This window comes from Euprymna scolopes, chromosome 36 (genome assembly GCF_053919585.1).
Source record: "Euprymna scolopes isolate OS-2025 chromosome 36, ASM5391958v1, whole genome shotgun sequence".
In the NCBI taxonomy this organism is placed as follows: Eukaryota; Metazoa; Mollusca; class Cephalopoda; order Sepiida; family Sepiolidae; genus Euprymna; species Euprymna scolopes.
Window position 1 is genome coordinate 64,426,031 of NC_136517.1, and position 16,228 is coordinate 64,442,258.

General features: G+C 33.8%; 1 protein-coding gene across 1 annotated transcript in view; it reads right to left on the reverse strand.

Annotated features, from left to right (window-relative positions):
- Window positions 1-16,228, reverse strand: part of LOC145260552 (uncharacterized) — a 227,956-nt gene that overhangs the window by 15,444 nt on the left and 196,284 nt on the right. The window contains exons 8-11 of the mRNA XM_080118788.1: window positions 4,159-4,224; window positions 2,176-2,287; window positions 1,347-1,367; window positions 874-1,005 (exon numbers count right to left, since the gene is read on the reverse strand). Of these exons, the coding sequence (XP_079974914.1) occupies window positions 874-1,005; window positions 1,347-1,367; window positions 2,176-2,287; window positions 4,159-4,224 (331 nt within the window). The remainder of the gene's footprint in view (window positions 1-873; window positions 1,006-1,346; window positions 1,368-2,175; window positions 2,288-4,158; window positions 4,225-16,228) is intronic.

Consider the following 16,228-nt stretch of genomic DNA (forward strand, 5'->3'; position numbering starts at 1 on the left):
GTGGTGTGTCTCCTCGAGCTACTCATCACATGCTTAATTTACCTGCATTGCAATACTTTCTTTTGCACTTTTTCCCTTGATTTGGTCGTATCAAATTCTTTGACACACCACTTCAGTTTATGGTTTTATTTTCTTATCCTTTTTCAGTTCATTTATCATGTTATTAGTTATTGTGGATCTGTTATTCTCCCTTCATTTCCGAAAGCTCAAGCATTAAGCATCCAGCATGAAAGACTGTTTAATCCAACAGATCTTGACATTAACAGTCTGCTGATTGGATCAGACTTCTCTGATTGATCCATACTTGAACAAAATAATGTGTTGAAGCATATGTATTTTTTGACTCCTACTCAACTAACACGATTCTATCCTCAGATATTATAAGTCCCCATGCATAATCAACAGGTGGCCTCATCGTGTAAAGTAACAATTATGCAGAAGTGCATCATTTGACATATTCTACAGCCACAATCAACAGGGCATTAAATATTTAGTTATTAAAAACATGCCCCCCCCCCCTATTTATAAAGTAAGAAGGGGGGTATCGTAATTTGATAAGCCTATGAATATTTTTCAGTTTTTTTATTTTCAACATTAAACAAAACCCAAAAATAAGAAAAGAGACATTAAATATTTCTATGAGACTTAATTTATCATGGAAATTTATTGCAGAACAATCACTCATTTCAAAACTGGTGTTAACTTTTGAAGGTTTCAAACCACTCCATAGCACATGTCAGCTGTATTTGAACCCATGTTAAAACTGCCAAATGTTTGTGTCACTTCTGAAACAGTGTCACTTGCATTCAACAAACAACTGATATGGTGAAACGAGTCCGAATTAAAAAAAAAAGAAAAATCCACTGAACTTACTAGATTTCCAGTATAAGATGGCAAGAATCAGCAGGAACAGGAGCGATAGTCCGAGAAAAAATTGGAATAAATACAACTCGGATATATATACGGATGACTTGGATGATGGAGCATATACAATACATTTCCTGGCTGAAAAAAAATTAATTTCAATGATGAAGTAAGCTTTATATTAATTTCTATAATGATCTAAATCATCTAGTGAAGTGTTACAGAAGTGGTCAATACGAGAAAATAAAAACGTTAGGTTATGGGACTGCTGCAACAACATAGGCTACCACTCACATTGGACTAACTGTCCATATGTGCATGAGTAGCGGATAAATGTTGCCATAGAAACAGGTCAGATGTCGGACTCAACAACACTTGCTTTTCTCTGATATTTTACAAAATTAAGTGGAACTGGCACATTTTATAAAAAGAATTGGAATAAAAAGGAATAATTATAAATTCATCTAACTTTGATGACTTACCTTTTTTTTTACATTTCTTGGCTGAAAAAAAAAACAAAAAATTTAATTAAGCATTAAATTCCATGTTTATTTCCGAAATGATATAAATTATCTACCAAAACATAAAATTGTCATTTTCTGCTTATGCAATAATTTTTCCCTATCTCCTGTAAGAAGACTCTTAACATCTACAAATAAAATTGGTTGTTGCTATATAAATAGATATTTGATTAAATGTAAAAACAAAAAAAAAAGTGAATACTGATGAAAAATTGTTTTGTGGACAGAAATATAATAAAACGGTGTGGAAGTCACTGCAGGTGTATTTGATTCTTAAAGAGAAAGATTTTTGTTTTCAAAGTGAGTAAATCCACTTTCTGCGGTAAAAGTGCTAAATGATGTGAAAATAACCAATACCGATGATCCTACGTAAAACAAACTGATGCCAACCGCAATTTTTTCTTTTAAGTGTGGCGTGGCCAATCTTTTCTTCCTCTTTCTTTTTTTTACATTTGCAAAGGCATTCTTGAAGGATAAACCTCGGGCAGAATAATGACTATTAAGATTGAACCCAAAAACTTAAGTTATAGGGTTGCTGCAACAGGATTACCAATCACATTAGACAAATGTGGCCAAAAAAACAAATCGGATTTCTGACTCGATTGAACTTTGGCACACGTTTATTTAACACGTTTATTTAACACGTTTATTTAACACGTTTATTCAACACGTTTAAGGAGAAATAAGAACAGGCACATTGTAAAGAAAATGTTAGAATGTATGTTGAAGAATATAGAGAAAAATAATCATTTTCAAATAAGACTTATAGTTTCGCAAGAATAGTACCAACCTGGAACTAAATGTAATGGGTGTGTTACCGAGGCCATACATCTGCGACACAGTTTTTTACGATCTTTGCACAAGCACAGATAATTATTCCAGTTTGGATCATGGGGCACAACCTTAAAAGCCATAAAGAAAATGAGACGGAGGTGAAATGTAAAACATAAGTAAAAAAAATAAAAATCAAGAACAAAACTTTAATGTGGCTGACGGAAATGTTATAACTGAAAGGTGCATTTAACAATGAAAATCTGATTTTAAACAGTAACATGTGGCAAACCAAAATAAATGCCATAATTTAAGAATTGCAAATCAAATGAAATGTAATAACTGAAATGTATCCATCCGATAGAAATGTCATAAATTAAATGTTAGCAAAGAAAATTCTATTTCAAACTTGCTAAAAGAAATGTCATTACTTAAATGTGACAAAAGAAAATGCCATAGCTTTATGGTTGCAATATGAAGGAAATGTCATAACTTTAATGTGACAAGCCTAAAGAAATGTGGCTTAATTTAAATGTGGCAAGCCGATGGAAATGTCATAACTTAAATGTGCATCTAGCAATAAAATCCTATTTCAAACTTAAGCGTTTATAACCAAAGGAAATATCATGATTTAAATGTGGTAAGCCGATGGAAATGACATAACTTTCAGGTTGCAATCTGAAGGAAATGTCATACCTTAAATGTGGCAAGACTGAAGAAATGTCAGAACTTCAATATATTAAAGTCGAAAGTAATTCTCTACCGTTACTGTGGCAAGCTTAAGGAAATGTGGCTTAATATGACAAGCAGTGGAAATACTTTAACTTTAATATGGCAAGTTTAAGTGTTATAGTGATCAAAAGCAAAAGGGGAAATACCTCAAATAAAGGAAGTAAGAGTTATTGCCCTTAGATAGAAAAGAGAAAAGACTGGAGAGTTCGAGGGAGAATGGACAAGATGGCGGCTGCACTAACAAGTGCTGTAAAAATAAATTTGTGTTTCGATTGTAACAAATAGTATTTAACCTAAAATGAGCTTGTTTACTTTTCATCCAAATATTCCATGATTCTGACAACCCATTTCTCTGGACACAACACTAAGGAAACCTCATAACTTCAATGTCGCAAACCAAAAATATTTTTTTAACTTAAATGTTGTCAGCTGATGGAAATATCATAACATTAATGTGGCAAGCTTAAGAAAATGTCATTAAATCGAAACATTTTTGCCCAACATCTAAATTAGATTGATATGTGCAACAGCATACAGATTTCTATCTCACTGTGGAACAAGCTTTTATAAAAGTCTTGTCAGCATAATAGATTTGTTTCAGTGTCATATTAGATGAAGTTCTTTACTTATTAGGTTGAACCTGTATTTCACAGAAATCAAATTATTCTGAAACTGTGGGAAAAGAGCAATCGACAAAACATTGTTTTCTAATCACGTCAGTTGATCACATTCCAATTATTGCATGAAGATTTTAATTTTCATAGTTTTGTTTTTTATTCTAAAATTCAAATTTGTATATGTGAACAGCCAAAAAGCCATGTTCTGATCATAAGTCAGATTGATAATCCACTTTATTAAGTCGTTCTGAAGATTAACCCATTAGAGATTAAATGACGTTTGCTTTAGTGTATCTGCCGGAACTCAATGAATAACAGAAAAGATACACCAAACAGATTTTTAAAACAATTGGACTCAAATACTAGAAATAGTCAAACTAAAAAACCCCAAAGAATTCTCTCCAACAATGTTATCAATACACCAGAGAGTTAAAAGAAGTATTTTGTGATGCTTGTTTAACGAAGCGAATTAAAACTTTCTTTTCTTTTGATGATGGCGCATTTATTGACTAGCAGAAACTCATTCACATTTATCCTGACTATTGATTTAAATAAAACAACTATAAATGAACAATGAATTACAGTTGGTCGCCTGGTTATAGTCATGTAAGAGTTACTTGATTAATAACTTATTAACAAACCAGCAAACTTACTTTAACAGCATACTTTCCTTTGCATATCTTCAGCTTTAAAGTTGCTTTAAGTTTATCTTCATTTTTCTAATTTGAAAACAAAAAAAAAAAGACTTAAACAAAATTATTTACAACATTCGACATTATAAAACCTAATAAAAAAACCTAATAAAAAAAACCTAATAAAAAAAACCCAATGAAAAACAGAAAATCATGTAACAGCATTTTTGATTGATAAGTGAGGATTTTCAAGCAATATTTGATGGCACTGCTCTTCTCAATAACATACTAAGTTATGCCCCTTGTTAAATCAACACTTGTGTAGAAGGCGTTGCATTTATAAAACTCATCAATAAAATACATGGTACAAAAGTTGACACGACATGTTGCCATACCATAAGCAGCTTTCCAAACTGGACTGCCGAGTGCCAGAGCTTTAAGACTATTGGAGTTTATGTTGCAACTTTTGAAGTGGTTTTGTGTACTCCTTAAATCACGTCTTTCACAATAAACTACTGTTGTCCATAAAGAACAGCATACTATCTCTAGGTTTACAATCAGGATTCGGTTCTGAGGTTCGGGAAGGAGTGAATCACTCGCTCAACAACAGCATGTTTCTGCCCTCTTCTTTTCCAATCGATCACACCTGGCCTCTTGCCACCAATGTCACACTGCACAATCTGAACGTCTGCACTACAAAATTCTTTTCAAGAGAAGATGTTCACGACTCTTTTCTTTCTGCCTCCTCCAGGGAATTTTTCCCAGCTTTTATATCCTCCTATCTAGAAAAAAAAAGGAAGAGACAAGAAAAAGAAATAGCTTCTCCCATCATGCTCTGCCTTCCCAAGATGCCCTTTGTGTATATAAATGAGCTAGCCATCCTTTCCTTCTTTCCCAAAGAGCGATGCAGATACGCCCGGTATATATTTTTTTTCTTTTCTAACCATATACCCCACACTATCTTAGCAGATAGTCAGTAGCAAGAAGGATTCAATGACAAAAATCCTAAAAATGACAAATGTCATTAAATTAACAAATTGTATAATTTACAGTTCAGGAAAGTTCACACTAATTCATTCAAGGATACGTACATATCTCTATCTACTATGTGTGTGTGCGTATGTGTGTAATTATTACGTCTAATTTAAATATCAGTTCTAATAAAATTATCAGATCTAATAATCTTATCAGTTCTAATAAAATTATCAGATCTAATAAAATGTTCAGTACTAATAAAATTATTTGATCTAATTAAATTTTCAGTTTTGGGAAAATTATTATGTCTAATTAAAATATCAGTTGTAATAAAGTAATCGGATCTAATAAACTTTTCAGTTCTTATAAAATTATCAGATCTAATAAAATTTTCAGTTTACTTTTTCTGGCTTAATAAAATTATTAGATCTAATAAAATTATCAGCTTTTGGAAAATTATTTTGTCTAATTAAAAAATCAGTTTTAATAAAGTTATCAGATCTAATAAAATATTCAGTTTTAATAAAATTATCAGTTGTAATAATATCAAATCTAATTAAAATTAAAGTTCTAATAAAATTATCAGGTCTAATAAAATTTTCAGTTCTAATAAAATTATCAGATCTAATAAAATTTTCTATTCTAATAAAATAAGGCCTAATAAAATTTTCAGTTCTAATAAAATTACTATTCTAATAAAATTACCAGTTCTAATAAAATTACCAGTTCTAATAAAATTACCAGTTCTAATAAAATTACCAGTTCTAATACAATAAAAATAATATTTTCAGATATAATAAAATTTGCAGTACTAATAAATTTATCACATCTAATATTTACAGTTCTAATAAAATTATAAAATTTATTAAAATTTTCTCTAATAAAATTTATCAGATTTAATAAAATTTTCAGTTCCAATAAAATTAATCTGTTCTATAAAATTATCTGGTCTAATCTGTTCTAATTAAATTATGTTTTAATAAAATTATCAGATCTAATATGTTCTAATTAAATTATCAAATCTAATAAAATTTTCAGTTTTGGGAAAATTATTATGTCTTATAAAAATATCAGTTGTAAATCAAGTTATCAGATCTAATAAAATTTTCAGTTCTAATGAAATTATCATTTCTAATTAAATCATTTCTAATTAAATTTTCGGTTCTAACAAAATTATCAAATCTAAAAACATTTTCAGGTCTCATGAAATTATCAGATCTAAGAAAAGTATCAGATCTAATAAAATTTTCAGTTCTAACAAAATTGTCAGCTCTAATATTTTCAGTTCTCATGAAATTATCAGATCTAATCAAATTTTCAGTTCTGTAACAATTATCAAATCTAATAAAATTTCCTGTTCTTAAAAATTATTGGATTTAATAAAATTTTCAGTTCTAAAACCATCATATCTTAAAAAAATTTAGTTCTAATAAAATTATCAGATCTAATAAAATTTTCAGTTCTAATAAAATTATCAAATCTAATAAAATTTTCTGTTTGAATAAAATTATCAGATTTAAAAAAATTTTCAATTCTTATAAAATTTCAGATCTAAAAAATTTTTCTGTTCTAATAATATTATCACATCTAATAAATTTTTCTGGCTTAATAAAATTATTAGATCTAATAAAATTATTAGTTTTTGGAAAATTATTTTGTCTAATTAAAAGATCAGTTTTAATAAAGTTGTTACAAGAAAAAGGGCTGTCCCCTTTCCATGTAAATAACAAGAACATTAGATAAGTGAAAATGAGATTAGGATAAGCCGAGACTCGAACCTTGTACGCAAGGTTCAGAGATAAATAGTTAGATATTGTTTATATTGTAAAAAGAATGTATTGTTCGTTCTTTTATGAAAACAGAATTAAAAATATCAACTAAAAAGAATGAACAATACAAATTAAAAATATATTGTAAAAGAAATAGCTTAGGTTAAAAAATAGGTTAGTTGAGAATTCTTTGTTGTCAAGTGTGTTTGGAAAACGTGTGCTTAACCACGTGAGTTGGTCACGTTTTGAAGCCACACTTCTGACGTCATAGCAAAAATGTAATTCTCAATATAGGAGCTAGAATTAGATTAGAGCAGTCGGGTAGTTGAGGCAGACCAGTTGAGTCTACTAGTCAGCAGAGGTCAGTGGAGGGTCCCTTTAGAGGCGAAGAGGTAGAAGTTTAACCATGTAGAATAAATGTGAATTCCTGACGTCATCATCATTTGACCGGTCCAATGAAATAAAGAATCATCATTAATATTTGTATCTCTCCTTCTTCCTAATATATGTTATAAGAATCCACAGAACTGCATAAATGTAACCCCCCTCATCATTGTTATATATATGTCCACTACACAATATATACGTTGATTTTGTTCCGTGACCATTTTATTCGGCAAGAGAAAAAAAAAGAAACATACCACGGAAACACAAAAAAAAGGTCCATTGAAGAAAAAAAAAATGCGAAAAAAAAAAAACAAAGAAAAAATACTAGACGAAATAAAACAATAATTAAAAAAGAGAAACACACACACACATATGCAAAGTGTCAAAGGAAAAAAAAGAATCATAAAAAATGTACTAAAAAAAAGAGATGATATGCCGCAAAAGAAAAACAAAGAATAGTAGATATGAAATGAAAAAAAAAGAAAAAGTTGTGAAAACAAGTCACTATGTGTAATTCATTGATAAATGAATTGTTTGAAAAATATATATGCGCATACACACAAGTAGAGAAATTGGGGTCATTTATTGTTATAAAATTAAGATCAATGTGTCACAGAGTTGTTGAAAATTGTTTTGAATAACTGTCAATCAAACAAGAATTTTTCACAAAAGTCAAGTCTTGCACTTTAAAACAGCATGTATGAATATCATTTTACAAAATCCTATTGCCTATGCGAATGCACTTTTATAAGCTTGTGTTCATAGTTGAACTTTTCAGCTTTCCATGTGTTTTTTGTTTTGTTTGTTTTTTTTATAAAAAGGGACAATTTTTTTGACAGACATTTGTGGTATTGTTGTTACAGAAAAAAATGTTTTTGAAAAAGTTATAATTGTAAGTTAAATGGTAATCATAGTTAAATGTATAATGCATTTTTTAAAATGTTATATGATGTTGAACAAATGTTGTAAATTTTCTTAAATGTGTGTGCAATGTTATTATATTTTAACGTCAGGAATTCAGTCATAATTAGGTAAATAAATTAAAATGGAAAGAAACAAGTCATAGAAAAATAAAATGAAACGTTAATTGAGACAAATAGTTGGCCCAAAAATAAGTAAGAATTTTAGAGAGGGGACAATAGAAAATTATGTAAACGGGTATTTTGAGAGTTTTTCGGATGTGATAAGCCAAAAGAGAGAATTTTTCTTTTTGATTTTTGCTTCTTGTTTTTTTTTTCTGATGCCCATAACATTTTTCGCTCTTGCAAGTGTAGCTTGCCAGGGAACAGCATTAGAGATGCCCCTGTTAGGAAAATATAGATGGGAACCTGCAATATTGTGGCTTATAAAGCATGCTGCACTTGACAGCACCAAGCAGAATTATAAGGCTTGGCACAATAAATTAAAAAGGCAGGCGGTGAAGGATACGAGAATTCCTTAGGGTACCAAGGATTATAAGAGTCAGTACCATGGGCAAACTATATATAGCATTAAGAAGGGAGAAAAAGTAAAATATACTGTAAGTACGTAGGAAGAAAAGATATAACCTTATTTCTTTTTAGAGCGGTATGAATGTGGGATATCTGCTGGAATCTTGGACGCTCTGATGAAAAAAAGAGAAAAATCATAGAAATCTGGGATATAGTTAGAATTCAGTGCGCAAATAGGAATTTTTGGCGCAAGGGATGGGGGTTATCTAGTTAAGTTAGTTTTCTAAGTCTTTATCAAGTTCCAAGTGTCTAAGCAAGGAAATCTTAATAATTAGAAGCCAACCACAAAGATTTAAGTAAATGAGCTTTGATGTATGTCCCAAAAGAAATAAAATAGTTAGAAAATGAAACAAAGCTCTAATTAGTAGAACACCCAGGTGAAAGAAAGGATCAGGACACTTTTAGACGAAAGAAATTGTCGATTTCGAGAGAAGGTGGAATGAGACCTCGATTTATGGTATAAGGGTGGCTGAATGAAGCAGCAGCTGATGTGAATCATAGGAGGTATACCCTACACCCAAAAAGGAAGTGCCAGAGAGAGAGAGAGAGAGAGAGAGAGAGAGAGAGAAATTCTGATCTAAAAAATATAATTATGAAGTGAGTTGGAAAAGGGCTAACTAAAGAAGTTTTTTGATGGTGTCTGATCTTTTCTTAGCCAAGTGGTTGTATAGATATAGAGAAAAAAATGTACTAGAATATAAAAATGCATTTTTTGAAAAATGGGAAGGATAGGGATGTTACAGGAAAGGCTGTCCCCTTTCCATGTAAATAAGAAAAACATTAGATAAGTGAAAATGAGATTAGGATAAGCCAGGTTCAGAAATTGGAATGTTAGAATTTCGCTATTGTTAAATTCTATTAAAAACTTTTGTTTGTAAAAAGAATTCATTGTTTGTTCTTTTATGAAAACTAAATTAAAAATGTCAGCTAAAAAGAATGAACAATACAAATTAAAAATATATTGTAAAAAATAGGTTAGTTGAGAATTCTTTGTTTGCAGAAGTGTGTTTTTTTTTGCTTTTTATGTTAGTCACCACTTATCAAGGTCCGGAAGCCACTCAGGGATAAGGGTTATTGCATGTGCATTAATCAATGGAATAATATCGTAGTAATCGTTAGTAATGGAGATTTGATAAAGTGTCTTACTTAAGGGGGCGGTTTATCAGGAATTTATTTATGTTGGACTTGAAGATATCCAAATTGTTGTCAGATGGGAAACAAGCAAATGGAAGAGAGTTCCACAGGTGTGCACTTCTAAGAAAGAAGCTTTGTCCATGGAATCTACGTTTTCATTTGAGGAAAATTATTGACAGTGGTTTCAGCTAGATGGGTGTTTATCATGAAAGATTGGCGAATGGGGACCAGAGATTGGAGCTCAGACGAGCACTTGCCGTGGAAGATTAGATAAAACAAAGACAGGCTCACAACGTCTCATATGTGGGAGAGAGGTTGCAAGGAAGAGAAAAGGACATCTGCCACTAAGCCATGAAGTCTATTTTGTACTCTGTCACGGCAGTATAGGCTGTTTTTAGCAGCTACTGCCCAGATGTGGCAGCAGTACTCCATCCTTGGACGTACTTGGCGTTTTGGACAAACGTGTGCTTAGCCACGTGAGTTGGTCACGTTTTGGAACCACGCATCTGATGTCATAGCAAAAAGGGAATTCGCAATATAGGAGCTAGAATCAGTCAGATTAGAGCAGTTGGGCAGTTGAGGCAGAACAGTTGAGTCTGCTAGTCAGTCAGAGAGAGGGTTGGAGTCAGAGTCCTTTGGAAGCGAAGGAAAAGCCATTAAACTATGTAGATCCCAAATGTGAATTCCTGACGTCATCATCATTTGACCGGTCCAATGAAATAAAGAATCACCATCGATATTTGTAACTGTTTGTCTTCGTGTCATCATTCCACAAATTGAAGGTATTAATCTTAATATGAACTTTATGTAATGTAGGTATTTTTAGAAGGATAGAACAATGCAGGAATGTACAGTCGTTGTGTGAAGATAAATAAATAAATAATTCAATATATTTTTTTTTAATTTATTATTTTTTAATATATATTTATTCATTTATCTACCTGAATTTTAACTGTGGGTGGTATTTAATTCCAAAGGTCCTTTCAGGTAATAACCCATCGTCAGTGGAGAAATGAATCCTCTCTCTAGGATGTAAATTGCAAAATGGCTGTTTTATGTAGATTTAAATCCAAACGGTCAAAAATTAATGTCATTAAATGTTCAGGGGAAATAATTCTCTTGTGTCTTTTAAATTCAAACGGTCAAAGATTAATTCATTCAGTTATGTTCAAGGGAGGTAATTCATTTTTACTTGTCTACAGGCATTCTGTTTAGGGGAAGTAATTCATGTTCTATTATGTGCTCATAAACTGTCATTGTTTAAATTATTATTATTTTTTTTTTTGGCCAGATTTTAATTCAAAATTCTGTTTGATACGTTATAACTAGCCGCTGTTGTTTAAAAGATTTTGTACGATATTAGACGCTCTGGAGCTTCAATAATTATGTAAGCGGTTAATGGAGGTGACTTTTTTCTTTTTCTTTTTTTTTTTACTTATATGTAAATATATGATCAAGGGAATCTGTATAGACACGGTTATTCTAAGAGAAATTATCTATTTCTTCATTCATTAATTTGTTTAGATTATGTAGTTATTAAAGGTATTGAAGGTAATGTGTTAATCATCTTAATATGAACTTTATGTAACCCTTACAAGAAATGTATCTCTCCTCCTCGCTAATATATGTTATAAGAATTCTCCCCCTCATCATTGTTATATATATGTTCCCGTCGTCTCTCTTCAATATGAATGTCCCCATCATATTCTTTTTAATATGAACTTAGCGTTATCTCTTAAATACGAACCTCCTGCTATTCAATAAAGTTATGAGATCTAAGAAAATTTTCAGTTGTAATAATATTATCAAATCTAATTAAAATTAAAGTTCTCATGAAAATTAGATAGTATTACAGGATGCATACTTGACTTAATCAAATTCTTCTTTAATAAGAGAAAAATCCATGTTCTTCTTGATGGTCGTACATCTAAACAATAAATACGGGTCACAGACAGTGCTCAATCTCTGCATCTTTATTATTACTGATATTCATAAACGACCTTCCTGATAAAATTTTTTTTTTTATTCAATTTTCACCCCAAACAAGGCACAGTGCCACTTTGAAGCAGGGGGCTACTATCGGGACATAAGTTGCAGGGATATTATGTAGGGAGTTGAGCAGAAAGATGTCTGTTCACGTTATACTTGAACTTCTGCATGTCAGTAAAGTTGGGAAAGCAGGATCCCGGAAGGGAGTTCCAAAGTCTAGCAGTTCTGGAGAAGAAACTATTAAAGTAGAAGGCTTTCTTACATTACATATGCGTAGAAATGGTCTTTAACATTTTAGTTCCATGCGAGCCGTTTTTGTGGTAAGAACTCTACTCGGAAACGAATAGTCTATACAAAAATACAGAACAGAGCTAGGAATACCTTTCTTTCTACTATAGAAGACAGAAGAACTTTATTTAAGTAGTATACTTAATATATGCAATCACCGTACGCTTGCTTGTATTAAAGTGTCCTCCATGATACCCATACCATACCAAACCACTGCACGTTGCTCATAATTTAACTGTCACTATATTTGTAACTGCAATATACATAATCTTAGCTGTGATACTAGGGCTAATTTTCTGAGTAGATGCAACACTCTGCGCCTGACCTTAATGACTATAATTCCAAATCCCAACGAACTAGCTGTTCCTATAACTGGGAGGGAAAAACCTAATAGCTAGCTACGAAATCTTATACATTTTACCTCCAAGACGATTGCGTTTGTCTTACCTGCATGCAAAAAAAAAAAAAAAAAAAGTTCCCCCCCTTCTTCAAACTAAACCTTACCTGTAACTCAAAAATCCTAATTGAAATCTATCTGTAAATAAATAACCCCTTTTCTCTTGAACGCTAACAATCTACTCCTTCCAACTTATCCGCCACTAAACTCCCACATTGCCCCGCATCTGTAGTGGAATCGCTAACTTCCAGCCCCTAATCCCTCACATGCAAACTGTTTTAATAGCCATCACTAAATATCTATACATTTCTATCTCTAAGGCATGCATTACAGCTCATTCCTATCGAATAAGGGATTTAACAGCCTATGCACACAGAGGCAGGTACTTAACAGCCAAAGTACTCAGAAACAAAGTGATCTGCACTACATAACTGTCTCCTCGAGTTTTGCAACGATTAATACGTTATTGAAACGACACTCCTTGTTATGCAAAATGTCCCATGACTCTTACTAGAAAATACCTACAACTTCAACTCTATTCGCACCTACTGAAAACCTGCCCATATATCTATTCACCTAATTACGCATAACTCAAAACTTGCTGTCTTATCCATACTATATTGCACTTACATCTTAACTCTCCTATCATCTAAAATAGTTTGGGCACAACTCGTAGTTCAATTCTTAATACCTACTCATACTGTAACATTATCCTAGACCTAAGCTAACATAAATAAAAAAAAAAAAGGGTAAGACTAAAACCACATTATCTCCTTCCTAACAAGCCTTCTTACAATCATAGATGCTTACACTGCATGAACTTCACCCACCCCCTTTATCCATTAACAATTAAATAGCATGTCCCTAAATCACTTTGAGGAGTGTAACTAATCAGTAGAGATATGATCCCCCACAAACTAACCCAGTAACACTAACCATGCGGGGTCACAGAAATACCTGGATTAGAACCTAGGTGCGGAGAAAACCCTCTCAGGGCTGACGGACCCAGTAGGTCTTCCCAGATCATCCGTCTAGGAGAAGGAAAACTCTGAAACTAAACCAAAGGGGAGAGAGGCCTCTTCAGTCTTGGATGACAACCTTCCTAGAGCTGGTGACTCAAACAAATTCACCGGTTTGCAAACCTAAATTGCTTAAGGAGTAGATAGGCTCTGTCTATCGCCCGGCTTCCATACTCCTTCTTTGCCTATTAGTCAAGCGCAGAGACACTATCTCAGTGATTCGACAGAAACACCCAGCGGTAGATCTTGTTTCCTAGCTAGGGCAACGAACGCCGTTTTTCCGCATTCCCAGCACGCCCAACCCCTAAAACTGAACATTTGGGAATGCTTGAGTATAAGATATGCCTGAGCAATTAGATTGGGTTGACCTTCTTCTAATGGGTTGAGGGTACTGGATTGACAGTTCCTGGCTGCTGTTCCCGACTGGTAGTACAAGAGCCCTAACTCTTTGGTAGCGCTTAGAGCGGCTGCTCCATCAACAGTTGAATAATATCAGGTTGTTTGTAGTGCCATGACGCGCATGGAAAGGGACCCTGCACTCATTCCCGGTGGGCTTTCCTGAGGCCACAATCCTAATTGAAGAAAGGTCAGCTGATGGTCTACTTGTGATGCATGTCTGAAGCTCTGCATAACCTCTTGTTTAGCTCCCCCTTACCGAAACTCTTAAAAAAAAAATATGACGACAGTACAATCTAAAAATAAGCTTAAACCAGGATTAGGGACAAACAAATTCAACTTGCCTCCTCTCTTGAGGCTCTCATTCACAAATATCCGTGGGCTTAGAACTAACTTAGCTGATGTTGAAGCATTTCTCTTAACAAATACCCCGGATATCTTAGCACTAAGTGAGACTAACCTACACTCCTCCATTCCCTCTAACCACTTTAACATGCCTGGATATCTCCCACTCTGCCGTAAGGACTCTGACAGACATATGCACGGACTTGGAGTTTACATTCGTAATACCCTTCCCTTGACTAGAGAAACAAACCTAGAAACAGATGATCAAGCCTTTATGTGCTTTAGACTAAACATGCAACACAATATTAGCTACTATTATTTTCTCTACCGCTCTCCCTCGACTCAGGACTGCTCCATAATAAACAAAGTATCTGACAGCATAGACACGGCAGTGTCCCTCGACACTAGCGCACAAATACATGTATTTGGTGACTTTAATGTCCACCACAAAAACTGGCTTGGATTCTCTACTTACACAGATGCAGCGGGCAGCACAACCCATAGCTTCACTATATCTCACTCTCTATCACAAATTGTTACGTTTCCAACCCGTTTCCCTGACCAGGAAGAACAACACGCATCACTTCTAGATTTGTTTTTGACCACAGTTCCCGATGACTCCATAACGAAGGCCCACAGCCCACTTGGGAACGCTGATCATGCTGTGATAATGGTTGAAATCGCCCTAAACTCTAGAGCCAAAACTGAAGAGCCAGTGCTCAAAACAACGAGATATTATATAAAGGCTGACTGGGAAGCCATCAGGGAACTAATTAGAGATGCCCATGGAGAAATATTTTCTCTCTCCCTGCTGAACAATGTGCAAACGAGACCACTGACTGGTTCAAAACTGCAATCGAAGCGCATGTTCGCATGCGGAAATTTTATAGTAAGCCCCACTCTCCCCAATGGTTTACATCGACTTGTGCAACTGCCATTGCTCAAAAGCAGCATGCATACCGTAGGTTTAACAGACATAAATCCAGTTCAAACAGACTGAACTATATAGAAGCTAGAAATAAAGTTAAGAAAGAAATAGCGACAGCTAAGAGAGAATTTACGAAAACCACTAAAAAGCGCATCGAAGCACAAAAACTAGGACCTCGAGACTTCTGGAAAATCTACAACAGTGTAGTAAATAATGGGCAATCAACAATTCCCCCACTAACCAACAATCACGAGGTTGTCTCCTCAGCAACCGACGAGGCTAACATGCTTGCCAGTCGGTTTGCCTCCAACTCCACACTGGACCCTTCCAACCACCCCCTACCTGACTTTCCTATGCGGACAGACGCCACACTAGACGATCTGAAAACCACCCCTACTCAGGTGCATGCTATCATAAAAAACCTTGACACCTCAAAAGCATGTGGACCCGATCTTATCCCAGCTGTGCTATTAAAAGAATGCTCAGCCGAAGTAGCTCCAGTTCTCTCCAAACTCTACAACAAATGCCTAATGAAGCTTGCTTTCCGGGCTGTTGGAAAACTGCTTCTGTTGTACCAGTATTCAAGAATTCTGGCGAAAGGACAGACCCATCAAATTATCGCCCCATTAGCCTCCTCCCACTTTTTGCCAAAACATTTGAGACCATAATTAACCATGCTCTAGTCCATCATCTTACAGATGCTAAACTACTGACTGACAAACAATATGGATTTAGACAAGCCCGTTCCACAGCAGACATCCTAACTGTGATCTCTGAATGTATATACCATTCACTGGACAAAGTGGGAGAGGGCAGAGCGGTAGCTCTAGATATATCTAAGGCTTTTGACAGGGTATGGCATGAGGGTCTCCTCAGGAAACTCAGATCATACGGTATCACTGGTAGAATACTTAACATAATTAAATCCTTCTTAGATAAGAGAAAAATCCAGGTTGTCCTCGACGGTCGTACAT